General features: G+C 46.5%; 1 protein-coding gene across 4 annotated transcripts in view; it reads right to left on the bottom strand.

Annotated features, from left to right (window-relative positions):
* LMO2 (LIM domain only 2) overlaps nt 1-24069 on the bottom strand; it is a 30631-nt gene extending 6562 nt beyond the window's left edge. Inside the window, exons 1-4 of one of the 4 annotated variants that reach the window (XM_061381095.1) lie at nt 23791-24069; nt 15932-15995; nt 4788-5019; nt 522-737 (exon numbers count right to left, since the gene is read on the bottom strand). In XM_061381095.1, the coding sequence (XP_061237079.1) occupies nt 522-737; nt 4788-4828 (257 nt within the window). In that variant the 5' untranslated portion in view covers nt 4829-5019; nt 15932-15995; nt 23791-24069. Of the gene's footprint in view, nt 1-521; nt 738-4145; nt 4585-4787; nt 5020-5142; nt 5398-5803; nt 6009-15931; nt 15996-23790 lie in introns of those variants that run through there. The other 3 variants (XM_061381096.1, XM_061381097.1, XM_061381094.1) reach the window with 3 other exon arrangements.
* Between the last annotated feature and the right edge of the window lie 243 nt (nt 24070-24312).

Consider the following 24312-nt stretch of genomic DNA (forward strand, 5'->3'; position numbering starts at 1 on the left):
CCCACCCCTCTACGTTGTCTCAGAGCCCCAGATTGAGTTCCCTGAGTCATACAGCAAGTTCCCAATGGCTATCTATTTATAAACATTAGTGTATATGTTTCCATGCTACTCTTTTTAAATTTCTCATCACATTATATTGAGATCTTACAAAAGAATACTTATAACCTATGCATATGTTTTTGAAGCATCAAATGAGCTGCTAGGAATCCACCCTCAAACTTACAAGCTTCAAAACTCTCAGTTCCCTTGGCATACCCTGTGCCTTCCTTCACCACCCTCTCCCTTTGTCTGACCCCCAGAGGGAACCATTATTCTGAATTTTGTGCTCATCACTCTCTTGCCTTTAAAATATGAGAATTGGACCACACAGGCATGTGTCCCCGAGAACATGCTTCTCTAACAGGAGGAAAGGCCAACTGCTCCCCTGCACAGGGCAGCTGAGACCAACGTGATCTCACTGGCCCAGGAGGCAGGCGCCAGAGAGACAGAGCCAGGGCCCCAGGAGGGCAGCGAGGACGCACCTGAGATAGTCTCGGCGGCAGAGCTTCCGGCCCAGCTTGTAGTAGAGGCGCCGGCCCACCTCGCCCAGCCGGCACCCGCAGAGGTCACAGCTGAGGCAATCCTCGTGCCAGTACTGGTCGATGGCCTTCAAGAAGTAGCGGTCCCCGATGTTCTGCTGGCAGCCTCCGCATGTCAGCAGGGACGGGGGCATCTGCAGCACCTCGTCCACCGGCTCCCTGGAAGGAACGCCGCACATTAGGGATGGCCTCACCTCGGGGAGACGCTGCGCCCACAGAGAACCTCACTCAACTGTCTGGTGACATCGGAGAAAGGAGGGGAGAGCAAACACCTAGGGCAGACGACGGCAGAGAGGCCCCGCCAGCCTTGGGTTAGGACGGGAAAGGGCTAGCCCCTAAGTTCTAGATCCTGGAAGAAGCAAGGGCAGGGCACCAAGAGGCACTCAGGCAAAGGGCACTGCAACCCCCCCAGCTACAGCCCAGCCCCCTCCCAGACCTGTGGTCTCTCTTCTTCTTGATCCCCCCTCCCCTCCTACTCTACCTCCACACCTCATCTCTTTCCTCCCCCCATATCCCGGAGCCAAGGGCACTGCCCAACCCGAGGAGACACCAGGACTCTAAGAGCTGCTTGTGGCCAGAACAGTGACTAGCGGGTTAAACATTTTCAAATTCCCTTTTGAATCTCTGCGCCACCTGGACTCCATCCCTTTCCAACTGCACGAATGTAAAGATGAGGATGAAAGAGTCCCCAAATTATTTTAGGTTACTTTCTCTTTCCCAAATAAAAATACCATCAAGATATAATAGAAATTCTCATTATTTTTAACAGAAACTCCACATCCTATCCTTCTTATGGAATGAGTCCTTGAGGAAAAATCTCAAGGTGTTGATTAAAGCCACTGTTATATTTATAAAGGAGATCAAACAGACCTTTTTGTACATGAACACTTTTACAGCAGCAAAACTGATTCGCATGAAGTTGATTTAGGAAAGAAAATGGGGAGGGGGCAATAGTTCTTTTCGGGAGAGAGTGTGGAAGGCAATTAAACACTGAAATCTCCTCCAGGCAATTGTTAAGAGTGAGCCTGTGACATGCGTTCTTGTATTACAAAATCATACAGTGTCTCCAGTTCACTTAACTGGAATCTGAATCCTTTTGTTTTACATTTTAAAAGAAATAACCTTACTTGCCAGAAGAAGATAAAAAAATAGAGTGCGAGAAATGATTCCTGCACCAGATGGGACATAGGAAAAACCGAATACCTGTTGATCTGTAGCAATTAATAAATGCTCTCTCGAACTTCACTCAAACACAAATCTATTTTTCAAAAATCTATTACTTTTGGAAAAATGGACCTGCTGCCAACTGTGAAATTCCCAAAGGGAATTTCCCCTTAGTACCTTGAGGATATAAATCTGTGTCTCCTATTTCCAGCTGATGCTGGCTTACTTGGTGACCTTGCATCCTGACTGGCCTGTGCCCACAGCATTTAAGGGCCTTTATACTTAGGAAGGATGAGGCTCAGGGAATCAGTGTTGATAACACACTCTGACACCTTCAGAGAACTCTGTCTTTAAAGTACACACTTCCCTGTGAATATTCAGGCATATTGAAACCGAGCCCACACTTTGTAGAATGGGTATGAGGGTCCTTTGTGAGATGATCTCCTTTTAGACCAGGGAAGTGTAAAACCCAAACTAATTATCTCCTAAAAACTCCAGACTTTAAATAGAGTTTTAAACATCCACTGAACCCTGACTTGTCTTTGTTTCCACAGGTTATGTATAAGGATTTCCACCCTCCCTCCTGAAAAATAAAACACCCAGCATTTTCCTGTGCCTCGGAATCACTTCTCTTCCCTTTTCACAGCCCGTGGCCTTACTTTAGGCTTTCAGAAACATTCATGGAACCTCAACACCACTGGATGCCCTGACGCAGATCCTGCCAACCAACTGTGAAAGAAGAGAATTTGCACTTAGCTGGTGCAAAACTGCCTGGAATTGAAATGAACTGCTCCTGTTACTCACAGGGAGGCAGTAGGGGCCACCGCCGGCACAGTAGAGGAGATCTGTGTGTGTGTGAATTCTGGCTGGCTTTCTGTCTAAATGTTTCATTTGCATAGGCCTAGTCAAGTTTCTGGGTGTAATTTGGAGTTGCTGATCAGACTGACTTCAGTCACACTGACCCAAGTATGTACACACTGAAGCATCTGGTAGGGTAGTGGTCCACAGGAGAAATGTTAAGCCAAAAAGCTACTGTCTGTGATGGCCTAAGATGAGATAGGAAAGGACTGGATAAGATATTGGCTCTATCTTTCTATAATTAAAGATAATATCACATTATCTTTGGTGGATGTTCCAAGCCAATAACTGTGGGACTCAGCCTCTAATTAATATTTTACATTCTCCTAGAGCCTATCTGAACATTACACCTCAATACACTTTGGCCTGGATTTCTGGGATAATTTCTCAACAGTTTCCAAGGAAGATATGGGGAAAAAATGCTCTGCAATAATTTCTCAGCTAGCTGGTCCATCTCCAATTAGAGCCTATCTTCATTGGGCAAAAAATAAAGCAAAGGATAGAGAAGAGCACCCTACTGAGCATCCTTCCGCAGATGCCTGCTGTGTTATGAGGTGAAGATGTTTCAATTTTCTAGTCTCTTTGTGAAAAAGCACAAACTTTGAAAGGAGCAAACTTCCTTCAGGGAACTGAAACCTCCAGATTTATCTTCTAATAAAAAGATTAGTGACTAAGTTCTGTTGATCGAAAAAGCATTAGGCACCTTTCAAAGGTAATTCATCCAACTCACTCTTATTGTATTACTATCATCTTGCCCAGGCTCTGAAAACTCAGGGCTAAGTGGTAATTCTAGGTTTGTAAAAAAAAAAAAAAAAGTGAGCAAAGCACCCTTCCCAGAGTTTTCCTAAATAAATACTTAAAGAAAAAAAAAAGCAATGTTATTTTTTTCCCTGAGAATTTAAGGAAGCTGGGTTTTTGTTAGAACAAACCTGACTCCTTGTAGATCTGGCTTCTGAACCTTCAAGATTGAATAGTGATGTTTATATTCTCACTGGATCATGGTTACTTCCTGTGTTTTATGAGAACACGCTGAGCTTTTATGCTGGTAACTGAGGGTAAAACCCAGGTATATAAACACCATAGGAGGCTGAAATTGGGAGGAGGTATTTCAATCAGGAAAGCACAATTCTTTTAAAGCAGGGAAACAAAACAAAACAAAACAAATGCCTCTTAAAAGCACAAATGGACAAGTCATTAACCAGCTCCTTTGGTCTGTGTAACAAATCCCTTCAAAGGATTTAGATGGGGACTTCAAAGGCATAAAAATTCTCAAAACCAGACAGCTAATGAATCTTAAAAGGGCATTTGCGCTGACGGGAAAATGACATCTTAAACATCCCTTTCTCTCCATGTTAACACTGAGCAGTGGGCTGAAGGTAAAGATTGGGAAGAGGGGGATACTTCAAGCCAGTCGGGGCTCAGAAAACAAATGCGGTTCATTTAGAGCTCTGGTTCCCAGACCCCAAACCCTTTGAGATTGTGACAAAAGCCGTAAGACTCCGCTCTCTGGAAAAATTCACCTAATACCCAAAATGGTGCACTAACTTTGGAGGTTCAAAGGTACCCATCGGTGGACTCCGAAGGGAGAGGCGTGTCCGCGTATCCAAACTAACTCCCGTGTTGTTCGGCTGCTCTAAAGTCTCTGGAGGCCTGAGTGAGCTCCGAGGTGAACTCTCGCACCTCCTCACCCGCGGGTGCCCGGCGCCGTGGGCAACCGCTCCACCTGCGGGCCCGGAAGGGGACCGTCGGGTACCTGGGGTGGGGGGCTTCACTTGTAGTGTCCCCCTTTCCTGGACCAAACGGACAAAGAGAAGGAACGAAAGGGAAGAAGGGAGCAGAATCGAGTCCTGAAGGCTCCGGGGACTGCACCGGCGCGCCTCTAACCTCGCCCTGTGCATGCTCCTGTGCAAACTTTCTGGCCCGAAGTGGCTTTAGGGAGCGTCCCAGGGAGCCGCGAGGGGCCCGCTGAGGCGCCGGGCCGACCCCTCTTCCTGCCGCCCGCCACCCAGCCCCTCTCCCAGTGTCCCTGGAGTCACCCAAGAGGATGCGGGAGCCCGGCGCACGGCAGAGGGAACCAAGGGCACGCCGCGGGCGCGCACCTGGAGCCTTCTAGCCGGCCGCCTGCCCCACCCCGCCGCCCCGGGTCGCGAGGCCGTGGACCCTCGGTGGCAGGGGCGTCGCACTTACTCAGATGGGTCCAGGCTCTTCCTCTCGATGGCCGAGGACATTGGGGAGGGAGGTGGCGTGCCAGGCGGCGGGGGCGCTCCCTTTGTGGCGCGGGGCTGGCCGGCTGCCGGGGCTCGGACCCCCTCGGGTGCTCGGGCGCCGCCGCCGCCGCCGCCGCTCCTGCGCCTCTTCTTGCTCCGGCGCTCTGGCGGCGAGCTCGCCCCTCCGCGCTCAAGGACAGTCACCGCGCTCCCTTCAAACGCCAAAGAGAGAGAGCGAATCACCGGGCTGCCGGCGCGCCGCGGCCGAGGAGGGGACCGGGGCGCGCAGCCTGGCCCCGGGCGGCTGCAGCTGCTACTGCTGCTCAGGACTTAACCTTCCATCCCGGTCCCGCCGCCACCGCCGCCGCCGCCGCCGCCGCCGCCGGGTCTGGCTCGGCTCGAGCGCTGTCGCCGGCTCCGCGCCGCCCGCGGGGATGGTGCGCGCCCGCCCGGCCGCCCCGCGCCCCTCGCACCTTCAGCCGGGGTTGCGGCGCGCAGCTCGCCGCCGAGGGCAGGGAGGGGGCGGCGGCCTGGGGGCGGGGAGGGGACACCGCGCCTCTCTCCCCCGGCTCCCTCCTCTCTCGGGAAGGTCTATTTTCGCTCAGCTTCCCTCTGTCTCTGGTTTCATTTCCTTTTTCCTGATCACGATTCAAATACAATAGAAGGAAATCACATTTAAAGAGACAGCTGCCCGGTCCGCCCCCCCCCCCCATCTTTTTTCTTCCCTTTTTTTTTTAAACGGGGCTCCTGGGGATTAGCGATACAAACAGCGGCAGCCGCAGCAAGACTGTGTTGGCTTCTTAAAGGGGCCAGCGTCGGGGACAGGGAGACTCGCTCAGAGAACACCTCTCCTTGGAGAGGCGGCTGGGTTGCCTGTAAAGCTTTCTTTAGGGCTTTCCCTCTTCGGCGTTCCCCTTTTGGTTAACTAAGATTGAAAGTGACCAGCGGGCCGCTCAAGGAAGAAAGAAAAAACGAAAATGTGAAATAAACACATACAGAGCTGTACGCGTTCCAAGTGGCTTTCGCGCGCGTCCGGGGTTGGAGGTCCCAGGTCCGCGGTCAGGGAACGCGGAGATGCCCCCAAGACAGCGCGGCTCTGCTGGCTGAGGACTTGTGACTGCGTCCGCGCTCCAAAAAGACGACGGGAGCTGTGCGAGCAGGGACCGCACGGGCTGGGTACGCCTGAGCAGTACCAGGGGCAGCTAATCCCGAGGGAGCGTGTTTGGGAGGGACCAAGCTGGTCTGAGTCTCTTCTCCATCTGCTGGCGGCAGAATTCCCTCCTTCAGCATCTTTAAAAATCGGACCCCTGCGGTTAAACTGGCCCCTCCTGTAAAGGGCCAATAGCACTCTTCACAGAGAAAAGTGCCTCTCCAGTGATGGAAAGCAACGCTTAGAGACTATTTTGCCCTGGGTCAGGAAAAGAGAGAGAAAGCAGACTTGTTTAGTTCAGGTTTCCCCTCTAATCTCAAGGGCAAATTCCAAGAAGCGAAGGGAATGTAGAAGGGGAGAGGAGGAAGCTAATAGTCTTCTCTTCAATAGAGCAAAGCTTTAGGTCCCTTGGGCCTCATCAGAGTTCCCTGAAAATAATTGCATTCAGAAATTATTACTAAAGGCCTACTTGTGCATGCCACAAGTCTTGTAAAGAAGAAGCTACCAGTATTCTCAGGATCCATGGTTTTACAGGAGCAGTCTAGATCATGGTCATGGACACTGTATTCCCGTTTTAAAGATGGCACTGAAGAGTCTGGATGAGTTCACCCCGGAAGGTGGTGGTTGAAGTCAGAAGTACATCCCTGTAGGCTTCGTTTTCCTTGTTTAAAGCTGATTCTAACTTCTCACATGCATACCTAGAATTTACCATTGTCTGCATGCTCTTGTCCTTTTCTTATGTCTATGTCCAAAGCTTAGGTTCCTATGGGTAATGTCTCCCTGTTTCCTCCACCGTCTCCTATGTGTGTGTGTGTGTGTCAAAGGAAGTCTTAAGAGTAGCTGTGGGTCCAACTCAAGCCTTTCAATCTAAAAAGAACTTCTCCTGCTCAGGCCCTTGTTTTTAATTAAAAAAGGAAAAATGTCTAGCATTTTTAAGTCAGTCTAAATTATGTGATAAACATATAACCCACCACTCTACAATAAAAAATGAAAATAAACAAATAGGCTTTGATGAACAATTCACCTGCTTACAACCAATCAGTGTGGTGGTGAAACGCTAAGACTTGGGCATTGGACTGCATGCGTTTGATTTAGGCTCTTACTTATCAGCTAGTGGAGCCTATCTAGGAAAGTCACTTAATCTGAAGAGGCAGTATTGGGTAGTGGCTGTGAAGTCAGACTGCCTTCATAACAACCCACACTTTCCTACCTGTGATCCTCATGGAAAAGCAGGAATTTATAAACTCCCAGGATCCTTATCTGTCAGTGGGGGTACCAGAGTCTATTGCATCAACTGTTGTAAGGATTAAATGAGTAAACGCATGCAGTGTGGCCCACAGACCTGTAATGAACTGGGGGTAATAATGGATATGAGATTACATGCATGCAAAGCATTTGGTGTATACTAAGCACTCATAAATGGTAACTTCTGTGTTGTAGGAAAAAATTGCCGGGAGAATTTAGAGAGTTTGAAATTAAATTCAAAGGTGAAATGGAGGTTAAAAATAAGAACTTCCCAATTTCTCACGTAGGTTTGAAAACCGGTCCCATTTTTAAAAAGCAAACAGAACAGTGTCCTTTCACTTCATCTCCTTGTGCTCGTATGTAAAACATATATGCATTTTCCAGTTTAATGTTCACTATCTTGATGACTACGTGATGTGTTTTCATCTGCTTGCTTTTATTAAATCTGATAAGTTGCTTCCTTCCTTGCTATATAGTTTTGCATGGAGCCTAAGTTAGTTGTTAAATTAAATATATCCTTGGGTTCCAGGAGGTAACCTCCAAACAGCCAACTTTGGGACATGAAATTTCCTTTTAATAATATGCTTCTGTTTTGACCCAAATGTGTAAAGAAAGAGTGATTACTGATGACTTTGGGTCAGTTTCTTATCTTTCACCACTCTTTGGGGAGAACTTCCTTAGAGAAAGTGAATATTTGAAATGGTATCTTAAGATTTCAATTTCACACACAGTGGTTGTAAGAAATAACTGCCTGCCGGTGGGATTTCATTTCTATTCAACGGGCAATTAAATTGCTCAAATTTAAGTTTAACATTTAGAATCGAGTCTCAAAATGTGTTTTCATTATGAATAATTTTAAAGCAATCATGACCTTATTGTATCCTTCCATAGCAACCTTATGCCTTATGTAGAAGAGCGACTCAGTAACTAGGAGGCAATTCGAACATGTAAAATGGTCCTTGAGAGTTGAGGAAATCTGGACTTGATTCCTCCCCGGTGGGTTTGCAATTTAATTCCTTTTACCCACCCCGACTCCTTGCAAATCTTACATACCTTAAAATTTAGAAAATTTTCAAGTTTTCCTTCCTGAATGTGAATGTCACAGGAAGACTGAATCAGTTGGCATGATGATTCTGACTCTAGGTGGATTACTTTCTTCCTGTTGGCATTTTCTATTCTTTTTGCTTATTACATCTACAATTGTTTTCTCAGGAAGAGCAGTTTCAAGTGACTAAGGCTACATTTCTTTGCTAAAATGGACTTCTAGTAGAAAGGAAAATGCAAATGTCATTGGGAAGATGCCAAGAATGACAATTTACCTCTTCTATGTTTTTTGTTTTTTTGCCACCTTTAGAAGCCAAGTTGCATCATATACCTGTTAGTTGTGACATTCATGCATAGGAACAAAAATAAAGATTTGTCTTACTATGGCTTCAGCTCCCATGGAAACTTCTTTAAACAACTCAGCTGTCATAGGAATCTGGTTTCCAAACTCATCTCAGAACATTTCAGGGCATGTTGATGGACATATTTTCAGAATGTTAGATCTATCAGTAACATTTGTGAAAAATAAACCAGTTTTCCTATATAGGAGAAAAAAGCCCCACAAATCTTTTTGAAAAATCTTTATCAACTGAGTTTAGGAGATGAGCATAGGTGTCAGAAGGCATAACTCAGCTGTTTACCAGCTGGGTGACTTGGGGGAAGTTATTTCACCTCTCTGAACCTCAGATTCTATATCTGTCAAATGGAGGCAACAGTAAACTCAGCAGGGTTGGGACTAGAGTAAGGTCACAGGGATATCTGCTTACTTCACAGGAGTTTTAAGAGGATTCAATAAGATCATGTGTATAAAAATGCTTTGCACAGTGATGTAAATGCTCAGAAATGATACCTGTTGTTATTACCCCATCTTTCAGAAGTCATCACTACTGTATCAGGAAGCAGCCATCTCCTAGCCAGTCAGGACATCCACCAAAGAATGCTGAGACTGGGGTGCTGTAGAAAAAGCTGAAGTGTACCTAAGACATAAGCTGGCTTCAGGCTTGGGAAGCCCCCACTTTCCAATCAGAAATTCAGGAATGTGACCATTTAGGTCCTAGGTACGCTGTTGACAGCTTCATCACTTCCCTTCATCTGCTTCAGCCACATCCCTGATTGCATGTTTCTGATTTTCCCCTTTCCAGCAACTTCTAAATCACCTGTTAGGACTGAGATGAGAGACAAAGTCAAAGTGCTTAAGTAACTGCCCCCAAATGTCACAACTCTACAGCGAGGTCTTAAAGCAGAGTTAAACTCATGGCATGTCTGAGTGGAAGGAGCCTCTGAAATGTGATTTCCCAGCTTGCTCCTTGGAGCAGTTTGAAGTGTTTCCCTAGTAGGCTCCACCCGTTCCTGCTCCAACCACAGCAGCTCTGCACCTATTGACATGTTGCTCAGCCTCTCTGGACTTCAGCTTCTGCATCTGTAAAGTGGGCATATTCAAGGTACCTATCTCATGGAGCCGCTATAACAATTCTGTGAAATGAGACATATTATATAAGGTACTCGGAAAGGAGACAGGCCCAGAGTAAGCTTCTGCAGAAGATTCGGCTTATACAGAGAGATTCCAGCTTTAAAATATTTGAACACCCATTGGTGATTCAGGGCCCCATTGATGGACAAGGCAAGTGAGACCTAGAGTCAACAGTTCCTTCTTCTGTCTCTGTCCCCTTCAAACCCTCCCCCACCTTCTCTCTTGGGTACCAGACCTTGAATTTATTTGCTGCTCTGAATTCAAGGGGGAGTCAGAGCTGGGCGAGCTGACTCACAGAGCTGTCCTGATGCCCTTTGTTCATGAGATTCATATCCTCCCTTTAGTTTCTCAGACGCAGACCTGCCTGAGTGACACAGCACAGTGCCTGGGACGCTCCAACGGCACACCTGAAATCCAGCTCCTTTCTGTGGCCTTGAAGGCCTTATCCTATCTGGCCCCTTCTCCTCTTTTTCATTACAACCCTTTCACTATGCTAGATCCACACTGATGTTTTCCCTAAACTTTAAAACAAACCAAGTCAACTCCTATTGGAGGGCTTTTGCACCTGTCCTTTCCTCTGCCTGAGATGCTCTTCCTCTAGAGCATCCTATGGCTCCCATGTATTTCATTCTGGTTCAAATGTTTATCCTTATAAGAGCCTTTTAAAATCCCATTTCTTATCATCCTCCATTCCCTTATCCCACTTTATTTTTCTTCCTAGTATCATCATTACTTCTACTTTACTACATATGTGTTTGTAGTTTTTTATGGGTTTGGTTTTGACCTTTCTTCCCAGCTAGAATATAAACTCCATAAGAATATGACTTGTTTCCAATTGTGTCTTTAGGACCTAGAATGTGCCTAGCACACAGTAGGCTTTCAATAACTGTTCGTGGAATGAATAAATGACAGCCCCGCTCCCTGTGGCCAAAATATGCCTGCACTATACTCTCCAGGTAAAAGTTGAGAGGGAACTTGAAGATCACTTGTTTTCCTAGAGCATTGCTATTGGGAGAAAATAAGGGCCCATATACCATTCAGAGTCAGACCCAGGAATTTGGTTTGGGAACCAGATCAAACTCTTGGCTCCTAGGAACACACAGATACAGGTGGTGTCAGTAACAAGGACCTGCTTTGAAGCTTGATTCTCCACTGCAGTCCCCCATGCCCACAAGGAGACATGGTTACAGTGGGCTAGTGCATAGAATGCAGTCAATTCTATGGGTAAAGACACAGGCTTTGGATATAGATCGGCTTATGTTTTAGTCCTGGCTCTTTCAGCTCTGTGGTTTTAGGCAAATCATTTGATAGCTCTGAGCCTCAGTTCCGTCACGTGTAGAATGAGGATAATTATATCTTCATCACAGGGTTGGAGGAATAAAATGAGATCATGCATGTCAAATGCTTAGCACAGTGCTCAATGGATGGCAGCTATTATTAGAATTAATGAAGCTAAGAGAACCTCAGAGGAGGACAGGCGACCAGGGCAGGCCTTTCTTGACATGCAGGTGGATAACTGGAGTTATGTTATAATATAGGGCTCAGTCCAAGCAGGTGGGGTCAGCCTCCTTGCCTGGGGGACTCCTGCCTTATCTCACCAGCTCGGGCAACCCACAACCCCCAGGGGGCAGGTGGGTTAGACTCACAGACAGTTGGCCCAGCTCCATATTCAGATAAGCAACAAAAAGAGATGGCATCAGGAGCCTTTCCTGGTCACTGGTTCTTCAGAGTTGGGGGTCTCTGGTCTGAGACATCTCACTCCAGACAGACCTTCCATTGGAGGAGGGGCTGGGCTGCTTCTGGGGAAGCAGTGTTTTCTGACATTCGTGTCTAGCTGAGGGCCCTGAGCCTGGCTGGGGAAGGGAGTCTGACCTTCCTGATGGCACTTGACTTCCTAAGCTCCAGACCTCAGGGGAAAGGAGTCTTGTATGTGATGCTCCTGGAAATATCTGTAGCTAAGGGAGATATCTTTCAGCCAAAACCAGGGAAAGAGCTGCTTGCTTCTTAGTGCCAACTTTCTCTGCTTCCCTTCAGCTACCCCTCATGTATCTGGCTGCCTCACTAACCCATCTGGACTACTCTTTTCTTCTCTGTCACCACCCTGCTCAAAAATTTGCAATGACTCCCTTATTGCCTGTGATCATTGGCAAGTCGCTTAACCTTTTGGGATCTTGATGCTCTCATTTTATAGAAGAAAGAGGTGGACTGAAAGGTTAGAGCTGCAGCTCTATGTGAGATTCTGTCCTTCCAGAAGATCAAGACAAACTCTTGATGATTCCATGAAAGATGCTTGTGACCCTGCCCATCCCATCGAATCAACTTCACATCCCAAACCCCTAGAGCCTGACCCTTCCCACCAACCAGGCTGCTCCTCTTTGATCTCAGACATCCGGCTCATGCCCATTTCTGTGCACTGTTTTATTCTGTTCTTTCCATCAGGAACGTCTGCTTTGTCTGTGCTCCAAAACTTTGGTGCTAGAATTGTAGAGGGGTTAAGAATAGAGATTAATAAACCTGGTTTCTAGTCTCCACTTTACAACTTACTATCTGGGTAATTAATCTTAGGCAAATCTCTGTGCTTCAGTGCCTGCAGTGATAAAACAGAGGCGATGATAAATATAGGGTGAAGAGGCATGGCTGAGATAATGTATGCAGCAGGCAGAGCACAGAGCCCGGCACACAGTGAGTGCTCGGTAACAGCAATCATCCTGCAGTTTGTACAAAATCCTCCCCAGTCTTCTCTGCCTCTCCAGATTGTGTCCATCAACTTGGAGCCCACTCAAGCCACATCTCTGCACTGAAGGTTTCTCTGTCCCCTGAACTCAACTCCTTCCAGCTCTTGGTTCTGGGGCCTGGGTAGGTGCTCATTAGACTCTGCCTTGCAGAGCCATGATTTTATGTGTGCACACCATCTTGCCATCTCATAAGTGACTTATGTTCTTAGAGAAGAGAGATCATAATTTTCATTTTCACTAAATATGGAGATATTCAATAATTCCTTTTGAATTAAAGACTTCACATATCACCACCATTTTATCAATTTCCCAATTCCTAGCTTCATACTGACATTCGTCAATATGTGAGGGTCTCCCCGCTATCAGTATTGAGGATGGCCCATGCTTTGTCAGTTACAGACCTCTTTAAAAACCTGCCAACTCAAAACTATAAAACTCTTATAAGAAAACATAAGGTAAAAACTACATGATGTTGGATTTGGCAATGACTTCTTGAATATGACACCTTTTATTGTCACAGGCTACAAAATGAAAAACAGATGAACTAGACTGCAGGTTAAAAACTTTTGTGTATGAAGGACAGTATTAGGAGAGTGAAAATGCACCCTATGGAATGGGAGAGAATATTTGCAAATCATATATCTGATAAAAGGTTAATATCTAGAATATTTAAAGAACTCCTATAATTCAACAGCAAAAAAAAAAAAAAAAAAACCAATTAAAAAATGGGCAAAAGACTTGAAGAAATATTTCTCTAAAGAAGATATACAGATGGCCAATAAGCAGAGAGAGAGAGTTTCAAGAAATAATAATCAACAGAGAAATGCAAAACACAGCCACAGTAAAGTACACTTCACATCCATCAGGACAACTATTATCCCCCAAACAGAAAATGAAGTGTTGGCAAACATGTGGGGAAATTGGAAATCCCATGGTCTGCTAATGGGAATATAATATATATATTATATACAACATATGGGCTTCCCTGGTAGCTCAGCTGGTAAAGAATCTGCCTGCAATGCAGGAGATTCTGGTTTGACTCCTGGATCGGGAAGATCCCCTGGAGAAGGGATAGGCTACCCACTCCAGTATTCTTGGGGTTCCCTGGTGGCTCAGACGGTAAAGAATCTGCCTGTAATGTGGGAGACCTGGGTTTGATCCCTGTATTGGGAAGACCCCTTGGAGGAGGGCATGGCAACCCACTCTGGTATTCTTGTCTGGAGAATCCCCAAGAACAGAGCAGCCTGTCAGGCTATAGTCTGTGGGGTTGCAAAGAGACACAACTGAGTGACTAGGCACACATGTATAATATATATTATATATATATATAATAATGTAATATAGTTTATGGTATAAGCAGGTTCTGCAAAAAATTAAAAATAAATTAATATATGATTCATCAATTCCACTTCTGGGTATATACCCAATAAATAAATATGCATAAAATGTGTGCATACTATCTTGCCACCTCATAAGTGACTTACATTCTTAAAGAAGAAAGGTCTACCTTAAAAAAGAAATCCTGTCACATGCTACAACGTGATTGAAACTTGAGGATGTTATGCTAAGTGAAACAAGCCAGTCATAAAAGGATAAAGACTGTATGATTCCACTCATACGCGGTACCTAGAGTAGTTAAATTCATAGAGACAACGAGTAGAATGGGGGTGGCCAGGGGCTGGGAGAGAGGAGAGTTGTTTTTCACTGGATATCATATTTCAGTTTGGGGAGAATAAAAAACCTTCTGGAGATGGGTAGTGGGTGACAGTTGCTCAACAGTGTAAATGTGCTCAGTGCCCCTCAGCTACATCCTTGGGAGTGGTTAAAATAGTAAATGTTACGCCGTGTGTATTTTTCACACACACACAACACACACACACACACACACACAACCTGGTAAAAGTCAAACACCTCTCCCTAGGTGCACAGCTGTCCAAGGTGCAAAGAATTTTGCCTTTCATTTCAGGGAGCTTGCAACCTTCTCAGGTTCACCCATAGATATATTTAACAACATCCAGTGTTATGGTGGCGCTAGTGGTACAGAACCCACCTGCCAGTGCAGGAGATGTAAGAGATGTGGGTTCGATCCCTGAGTTGGGAAGATCCCCTGGAGGAGGTCACGGCAACCCACTCCAGCATTCTTACCTGGAGCATCCCACGGACGAGGGAGCCTCGCAGGCTACACCGTCCATCGGGTTGCAAAGCGTCAGACGTGACTGAAGCGACTTAGCACACACACACACAAGGCTACAGTGAGCCCTGTTGCATGAACTCTGAGACGTTCTTTGGGTCCCCCAGTGGCAATCCCTGCCCACTTAGGCCCCCGTCAGCAGCGCTGGTCCCTGACTCTCAGATGATCTTCCTTGCAGGCCCGCTAGGCCCCAAGGACGGGGAAAAGGGGGCAGTTTGTTACTATGTACAGCCTCCTCCTTAAAGGGACTCACGCTGTCATCGATTCCTATCTGCCCTCTCCTCTGAGAAACCGAGGGTTAGCATATAGCAGGCACAGGCTCCACATGGAGTGGTGGTGGCAGGATTGGGGTTGGGGTGGGGGGTGGTCCCATAGTAGAGCATCTTGAATGCCCCCTTCAGGGCACAGTCTCTCTCCAGACGCCCCTGGGATGCTCGTGGGCCCGTTCAGCTCTTCCCATGCTATTAGGCTACAGTCCTTCCCATCCCACTGCAGAAACTGCCTTGGTCATAGCCTGCAAAGGAGGAGCTGTTAAAAACTCTTCCATTTGTATTTCCTGCATGGCTCTCCATCTGGAAATATCTTTTATCTGGCAACTTTTGCAAAGTGAACTGAATCTTGAAGGAGGTCCTGGCAGGTTTATGCTGGCCTCTCCATCACTCCAATAAGTCATTTCCATCCTAACCTTCACCAGAATCGAGGAATCGTGACTTAGTCCCGAAAACGGGACAGGCATGGCATGGCAGCAAGTCTTCCCGCCCCTGAGGCAGCTTTTTAACCCTGAAAACACCCACTGGGAGGGCAAGAGTGAAATCCAGAAGATTACACTATGTACACTTCTCTCAACTCAAACATTACTTCAGCAGGGAAGCCCCCAGCCCCTCATGACTGTACTAGGACCCATCATTATATGATCCCACTCTCAAGCTTTTTGTTTTTAATATTTTTTCCTTTTTATTTATTTAAGTAGAGTTGATTTACAGTGCTGTATTAGCTTCTGGTATACCACAAAGCGATTCAGTTTTTTTTTTTTTTTTTTCAGATTCTTTTCCATTATAGGTATAAGATACTGAATAGTTCCCTGTGCTATTCAGTAGGACTTCGTTGTTTATCTACTCTTTGCCAGTTTGGATCACAATGGATAATTCTACGTTTTGTGGTTGTTAAGTACTGTTGGGTTCCCCCAAACACTGCAGGCTCTTGGAATTGAATCCAAGAGCCTAGCCCAGCATGTATTAAGCACCCAATAATTACTTACTGAAGGAATGAACGAATAAAATGCTCTTACCTGCCTCTCCACCAGTTACTTCAAGTCCAGGGTGAAAAACAACTTCTTTTCAGAGTCGGTGTTACTGAAAGAAAAGGAGAGGAACTCTCTGGTAGGTAGTTAGAAGTAGAATGGAGGGAGAAGGGGAAAGAGCTCTTTATCTTCAGTTAGGGAAATGTTTTCACAGGTCCCTGATAAACTAGGGACAAATACCTCCAGGGCTTTGCGATGGCCTGAGTGTCCTTGATAGTGTGGCTGGGTGGGGCAAGTTGAGCTTTGGCATGGGGCAAAGGGATGGATTCTAACGGTTTCTTCACTGGTTGAAAAGGCTGCTTCCTGCCCAGCTTTCTTTTTTTTTTTTTTTTCTTCGTTATGTACCAGCTCAGCTTTTAACGCGGAGGAGTGGCCCCCTTCTCTAAGTGAGTGGAGGCCGGCAGAGCAGGAGCGCATGGGGGCCCGTCAGCTGGATGGGCCAGTTGCTCTGAGAAGGCAAGTGTCCTGTTTGTGCCTCATACTTTGCAAATCTCACATCCCTGCAGGTCTCAGAAATCCCCCCATCCCTGCCCACCGACTTAGAAAGGCAAGTAGCCAGGCTTCCACTTGACTGGAGAGGAAATTAAGACAGTCCTTCCAAACCTGAAACCTGCCTCAACTAGAGTGCCAGGGAATATATTTTCACTGGACTCTGGCAGTCCTGCTGACAGGAAGGTCTTTTGACAATTTATTTTTCAAGAGGAAGAGTTTTCATTAGGCAAAAACCAACTAAAGGCTATATTCAATACCTACTAAATGGTACTTGTTGGGTCTGTTTTTTGAAGATTATAATTAGGAGGAGATGGGCCCATTGTTGTAATTAATACCTGCCTGTTATTGAGCATGCACTATGCACCAGGAATCTTATATGTTTCATCTTAGTTAATCCTAATATAACCTTCTGAGATGAGTAGTAGTAATATTTCAATTTAACAGATAAGGAAATTGAGGGTCACAGAAATTCAATAACTTGCTCAAGTCACACAACTATGTAGTGAGGAAGTGGATGTAAGGTCTTCTGACTCCAGACATTCACTCTTACCACGTCGTGCTCAGTCCCTTAGTCTTGTCTGACTCTTTCTGATCCCATGGACTGTAGCCCACCAGGCTCTTCTGTACATAGAACTTTCCAGACAAGAATACTGGAGTGGGTTGCCATTTCCTACATTTGCTTGTTAACAACACATATTCTGGGGCCCACACCAAATCTACCAGATCAAAATCTCTTGAGGCCTCAGAAAGTCCCTGGACACTCAACCTCCTCGCCAGACACTAACACAGCACTGTTTTATTTTCATCCCTGTACTGATCACTATCTGAGATCTTCTCACTTATGCATTTGCATATTTTCTTTCTTCCCCATTAAGTGACAAGTTCCACAAGTGCACCAACAGCACACCCAAAGTTTTATCTCCAGAATACTAAATAAGAGTAGTACCTAGTAAGTACTCAACACTTAACTTAATTACTGAATACATTAGTAGACACTGTCCAAAGCGCTGCGCTAAGGATGCTGAGTTTGGAGACAGGTGAGGAGGAAGAGAATTATTGTTAAGTACTAGTGTCTCCCAAGGCTAAGGGGTGGGGAAATGTTGGCACACATGCCACATATTTGCCACATATTCCAGGGAAAGAAACTCAATCCTAAAAAAATTAAGTGCAAGATGACACCAGCACGTCAGTGGGCGAGCCACGTATAATGTTGTCCCTTCCTCAAGGACCTTTATCTCTTAGTTGGGAAGCCAAAATGAATGCATATGTAATGGAGAACAGATATATGATTCACAGCAAGGTGCTGAACAGAGATGGAATCAGATTAATTGGATTAAGGAGAAATTGGAGTGGGAATAGATGTGGAAGGTTTTCTGGAGGAAGCATTAATAGAAAGTGAGGTACTCTTGATGAATAAATACCTGGGTATTTCCTTTGTGTCAGACTTGTACTGTGGGCTTTACCTAGAGTGGGGTATTCACATCTCTTACAACACCCTAATGGAGTAAGTATTGTGATCATAACTTTATGGATGGGGAAACTGAGTCACAGAAAGGTTAAGGAACTTGCTACAGGTCACAGAGCTGAGGAATGAGTAAGGATAAACAGCAGAGGTTTCAAAGCCCATAGTCCTAAGCACCCAGTGAGTGAAGCAGGTGTGACTGGCAGGAAAGAGCCTAAGTGTCTGGGGTCAGGAGTTGGAGGCGTGGTTCTGGGGTACTGATGGAATAAAGACAGGTTCAGGTTTCATTTCACTGGAATATTGTTATGATTCAACTCGACAACTTGTCTGCCATTCCCCCTTGTTTAAAGGCATTGCCTGTCCAAACACACCACCCCTTGGCTGTGATCACAAGTGACTCAAAGATTTATAATCTAATCAGACATTGGCAAAATGAGGGGAATCCCTAGGTGAACAGCCCCCTGACAATAGAGCTCCCTAACCTCTTCAGGGAGAGAAAACCTGGTCCTGGGGACATCGATATAGGACAGGAGCCCACCTGCTGAAAAATGCCAGGAGGTGATGGAGAAGAGAGATTAATTTCAGGTGGTCTCTTATTAATATACTTGACTGTGGGCTGTACTGACTTTACATAACCCGTTCAGTATGTGAGGTCCACTTTCTGGTGGGAGGGTCTGGAGCAGGTCACCCCAAGAGTCAGGGAACATTCAGAAACTAGAGACTTCAAGCTACTTTGTATAAAATTTGGTTTTGGTTTGATGGTGCATCTGCTGGGCTATTTAAATGACTTTGCCTGTGTCGCTTATCCACACATAGCAGGAAATTCCCTTGAGGACACATACTCCTCCTCTTTGAGGGCACATATATTACAGTGGTAAGGTCATCTGGAGCTAGTCTGCCGTCTGCCACCCTGGCAGTTAGGACTTTTGCCCTTCAGTGAAAGCCTCAAGTGCTGCCACTGTTTGTTACACTGTGAACGTCACAAGATTCTAATAGAACCTCAGACATTTCCTCTGCTGCATCTGCTATAATACATTCCTTATGTAATCGAGCCCTTAGCCCCACTCCTCTAGCCCCAAGGTGTCACTTTTATATCTGGGGCCATGCATAGGGAAATGCTCATCATTTCTGCTGGGGATTGTGACCAGCAGGGTCCCCTCACGGGGTGGTTGGAAAAGGTCAAGAAGATCAATGGAGTCAGTAGGGTGTGCGGGTGAGTTTAGGAGTTGGGACATCAGGAGTGAGTTATCTAGGGGAGGGACACTGGAGAACCAGGTTCCTTCTGTAGCTTCTAATCACTCATGTTCCTTTACTATCTGGGCCTTTACTATCTTGGAGAGCTGTGCCTCCTATCATGCTATGTGGGCCTGGGAAGACACCAACACAGGCATGTGGATTTGAATGGTTACATGTCCAGACTCATGGGCCAGGGACCAAACTTGATAACATTCAATCAATGTCCTGTCGGGTCCTGGGTAAGACAAAGCAAGACCTAGAGACCCAGACCAGTAGCATCAGTATTGGTGGGTGTAGGGGGGAGCCTTTTTTCATTAGTCTTGGGTCATCTGGCATGGAGTGAATAAGGAAGTGGCTTGCCCATAGGGGCTGAGTGCACCCAGTGACTGGGCCTCTGGGGCGTAGCCTTGACCATGTGTACATACAGACTAGCTTGGGGAGGGCCTTAAGCAGGAGGCTTGCTTTAGGAGGTTTAGGAGGGAACATTTTAGCCACAGTGGTAATGGGGTTTATTGTGCCCAACGGGGAGGAGAGGGTTAAGTTTGCAGGTCTGTCTGGTGTTCACCTCTTTTGAGTGTATGGTATATGCTGAGTGGGCTATCCCCTGAGGGGAAGATGCCTGTGTTCTGGCAGGGGCACCTTGGCAGATGATGTGTGTAACTGGGTAGTCATTTTCTGAGGGGTGGTTGTCTGGGATCAGGTCATCACCTGTAATGCTGTGATAGGCTCCCTGGGCAAGTGCAGCTCTTGACCCAGGTCGTGGAAGCATAGGCTGACATCAGAAAGGCTGTCACAAGGATGCACAGGGTAGAAGGTGTGTTCAAGGGCACAAGTTTCTGTGTACTGGGCATCCAATTGGGCATCATAACTATGGTGGAGGAATCTTCAGAAGTGGGCACTAAAATACAGAATCACATTCCATTTTTATTTTCCTGCTGGCTGCTTAGGATAATGTAATCTGCTTGGCCGGTGGTGTTGGGGAAGAAGAGGGGTACACTCAAACAGATAGGAATGACAGTGTGGGTGCCACATTGCCCAGGCGTCCTGGCATTGAGTAGGAAAACTGTGTCCCAGACTGAGGCTACATCAGCCACATCAGGTGGAGCCAGCTAGTGAAAACCTACAGGTTCGGCAGTAACATTTTCAGATGTGTAGGCTCCACAGTGGTATTCAGGGATGCCATTCATAATGCTAGGGGGCATCTGTATCCCACAGTCTTGAATGGCTGTCCTTGCTTCAACATCGTGTGGTAGAGAATAGAAAGCCTCAGGCACGTTCTTTTAGAACATCAGTGTTGAGGATCAGGATCTCTTTTGCTTTTCTCCAAGATCCACATGGTGGTAAGTGTCAGTCCAAGGGCTTTCCCTACAAGAAGGGTCTGAAATTAGCCAGGCTTTAAATTCATCATAAATGCCATCATGGGGGACGTTTTAGAGGCTGGTGGTGCCTGTTCACCAGGCTGGTAAAACCATAGTATCGGGGAGTTTACTGTTCTGTGTACGGCCAGAGGGTCCCAGTTTAATGTCCAGACCAATGTGCCCTTGGTCTGGACATTAATCCTTTGTGGATTGAGTGCTGATTGAAAAAGAATGGAAGAATGGAGGACCAGGGAAGCTTGCAGCCGTTGGATACAGGAATTTATGACTGGAGCCTGGATCACCCATTAGAATCAGTAAAGGCAAAATGAGGTCATTTTGTTATGGGTGAGGGGCCCATAGGAGCAGGGATCAAGGGAGATAAAAGTAGTAAAAGAAAACTGATTTGGGAAACCACATGCCATTTTGTAGCTTTAAGAAAAAAAAAAAAAGCCAACTCTGTAGACATCCTCAGAATTTAGTTTTATAATAAAAACTGTTTGAATGATTAAACCTTTACATTCCTGAAGATAAAATAAACATGTACTCTTTTATCTTATCTTGCTCAATAAAATTGTTCAGAAGATCAAACGTGGTAAAGACAATGTAAAATTTAACATTTTAATACTGATGTAGTACACTGTTTTACTTAACATTTTGGGGAGTAACTGCCTCTGACTTCAACTCAAGAAAACAGTTTTTGTTGCTAATGTAATCGGTTTTTGTAATGGCGTCAGCAAATAAAGGGACGCTTATTACTCAAAAAAAAAAAAAGATGCGTTATCGCCGACTCCATGGTAACACTATGGGAAGGGCGAGCCAGTAATAGGGGTCCTGTCCACCTTGACTGGAACATGCGAATCTGGCCCAGGGAATCTGGGATAAGGGCCCATCTCAATCTGTTCGTCATTGGGAGTATGCTTAGGCTTTTTTCCTCAGTCATTCTGCTGAGACTGACAAAGTGCACCCAGCTCTCTCTCCTAGGATTAAATATTTCTGACAGCAGTAGAATATGGCTGGAAAAGGTGAATGTAGCCTCATATTGGAGGTGGTTCTGAAGGTCAGTCTCTAAGACTATGAACTTAATGAGCCATTAGCTCTTTGCAGACTTTTGAGCAGAACAAGGGATGTGACTGGATTGCACTGGGGCTGGACTGGGGTGGGAGAGGCAGGAGGTATCTTTGCTGTCTTCCTCTCCCTGGAATCTTATTCTCCGGATGCAGGTTCTCCTTTTTAGAAAGGCCTCCCTTCGTCCCCAGAATAAGACACTGATAACCCTGACTGCCCACTTCCTTTCCCCATAGCACATGCACCATCCAACCCCCTGTTTACTGGCTTATTTGTTTAGTGTCGGTCTCTCCCTCTCTAGTTTGCATGTACCATTCAGGCAAGAGCAATGTTTGTTTTGTTCACATAAATGTATCTCCGGGGCCTAGAACAGGTCCCGCCATGTCTTAGGCGCCCTAAGGTGAATAGGTGAATAGAGTGTATTATTGCCTCATTTGTTGAAAGGGGAAATTGATGCCCAGGAGAGGTAAGCAACTCATCCAGATAAGACAGCTCGCAGTTGCCAGAGTCAAGATTTGAGTCCAGAAAAGCCTGATTACAAAGACTGCTCTTCCCATAGGGTACAGTACTCCAGAGGAGACTTAGACCATTATAAGTGAGAAAAGGGTCTTTAATAAACTGAAGTGGGAGCCTCGACAGAAGAAGAGGGTTAGGTGGTGCTGGAAGAGAGATGACAAATCCACTTGACTCCACGCTCGGAGTCCGGGAGGACAGGAGATTTCTTGGATACCCATCTGAGCATGCTGTGCCAGGCACAGAGCTGGACACCAAGGATTCAAAAGTAAACAAGACACAGTCCCCACCTTGAGAAGCTCACCATGCAGGGGTGGTGTGTCGAGGGCACACTTACTGAATTCAGGGAGCAGGAGGGATCCCTGAGCCCCCACACAGCATCAAATGGGCACGCGGCCGCCTCCCTTAGCCAGGCACTGGCTGAGTAGCAGCATCTCATGGTCCCGTTCATCTGTTCAGTACAGTCACTGAACACGTGGGTTGTACCAGATGAAGTGGTGATATTACAGATACAGAGGCAGGTTAGACAAGGGTCCATTCTCAGGCGCATACAGAAGTGAGAGGTGGCAAAGCTTTCACTCTGATTCACTCACCAGCTAGAAAACAAGTGCCTCCCACGTGCCAAACACTGCTAGACTCTGAGGATAAAGCAATGAACCAAGTAGTTAACATCCCTATACTCAAGGAACTTACAATGATACGTAATCGTATGTGGTATTATTGTTACTGTTATTAATAACAGCAATGACTGGCAAGGGATAAGTGCCAACTGCTGTCAAAACACTTATGTGACTTATTTCATGTATTCCTTACAATGACCCTATGGTTACCCTAATATTACAGAGGAAGAAACTGAAGCTGCCATCTCCCTAAAGTCTATGATTTTCTGGGAGCACAAAGGAGAGTGTAACTAACTGTGATAAAGTCAGAAAAGGTTTTACAGGAGTTTTCAGCGGGCACCTAAGGACATATGAGCGTCCTCGAAGCAGAAACATTGGGGCAAGAACCTGGAATGGTGAAAGCATAATACCTGCTTCAAAGGGTAGTTGAGAGAAGCCATCATGATAAGATATGTAAAACCTGAGCCCCGTGCCTGGCAAGAATTAGATATTCTCAAATGTTTGCTCCCCTTCAGGTCCCCTGTGGTGGCCGGAACACATGACCACTCTCTCCATGTACTTGGATTTTTAGAAGACATACAAGCCATCATGCCCGTGGAGGTCACTCCAGGACGATCTCTGCCCTCAATTCAGAGTTGGAATGCTTGTCATTGCCAGCCAGGGCAACGCTTCATTGTATGAGGTCGTTGTACAAACACACACACCCACAGGGTTGCTGGGGAGTTTGTGGTAAACACCAGCCTCTCTTTTGGATCAAAATAACTGAGTGGTCTTTGTGGCTGGTCTAGAGGAACACATTACATGAGTAAATTAGCAGTTCCCCCGCGACATGAGCGACTGCGGGGCGCACACACACAGAGAACCCCTGACTCACCGTGGGGCCTCTCCAAGTCACAGCCCATGAATAGACACTCTTCCTTCCTCCCAGAGAGAAGCCAGGGTGCCAGATACACCGGAGAAGCTTAAAGGCTCGTCCCTGCCACGGAACAGTTTTATTTTACAGGACAAATCTAACGATCACTTCTTCTGGCTCCTGGAAGAAGAAAAAAACCATTCCCTCTCGACACTGCACTCATCGGAGAGTTAATGAAGCCTACTTACCGGTCGATGATGTAATCCTGGTGACTTCCCCAATCAGCTCTAGGCCGCCTGCCCCCCGGACGCCTTCCCAGCTAATTGCCTGCTTCACACCTGTTCCTTCTCAGGAGGCTCTGGCACCCTAGTGCCTGGGGCCTGTGCTACCTCCTGTCTCTGCCAGGACACCCGCAGTCCCTGGTGGACAGCCAGGCCCCCTCCACAGCCTGGGGCTGAGGGGGTACTTCCTTCTCACTTCTGCTCAGGGTCAGTGGCTGTTCTGCGAGGGGGTTGCAAGCCCACGGCTCGGGGGCTGGGCCTGTGGGCCGCCTGGGTGTCTGACCGGATGGAACATGGCTCCCGCAGTGAGCGCTCACACCACGTGTGCTCTGCGTGGCACCCCTGTGTCCTCAGGGCAGGGCCACTGCAGACAGCAACTGCCTGATGGCTCACATCCTAATTCAGACCCTCCTTCTCTGCCTCAGAAACTGGAGAAGACTCATGATTACAGCTTTGAACCAGCTCCAACAGACCCTCTGCTTCCAAGAA

Source organism: Bos javanicus, chromosome 15 (genome assembly GCF_032452875.1).
Source record: "Bos javanicus breed banteng chromosome 15, ARS-OSU_banteng_1.0, whole genome shotgun sequence".
NCBI classification, from domain to species: domain Eukaryota; kingdom Metazoa; phylum Chordata; class Mammalia; order Artiodactyla; family Bovidae; genus Bos; species Bos javanicus.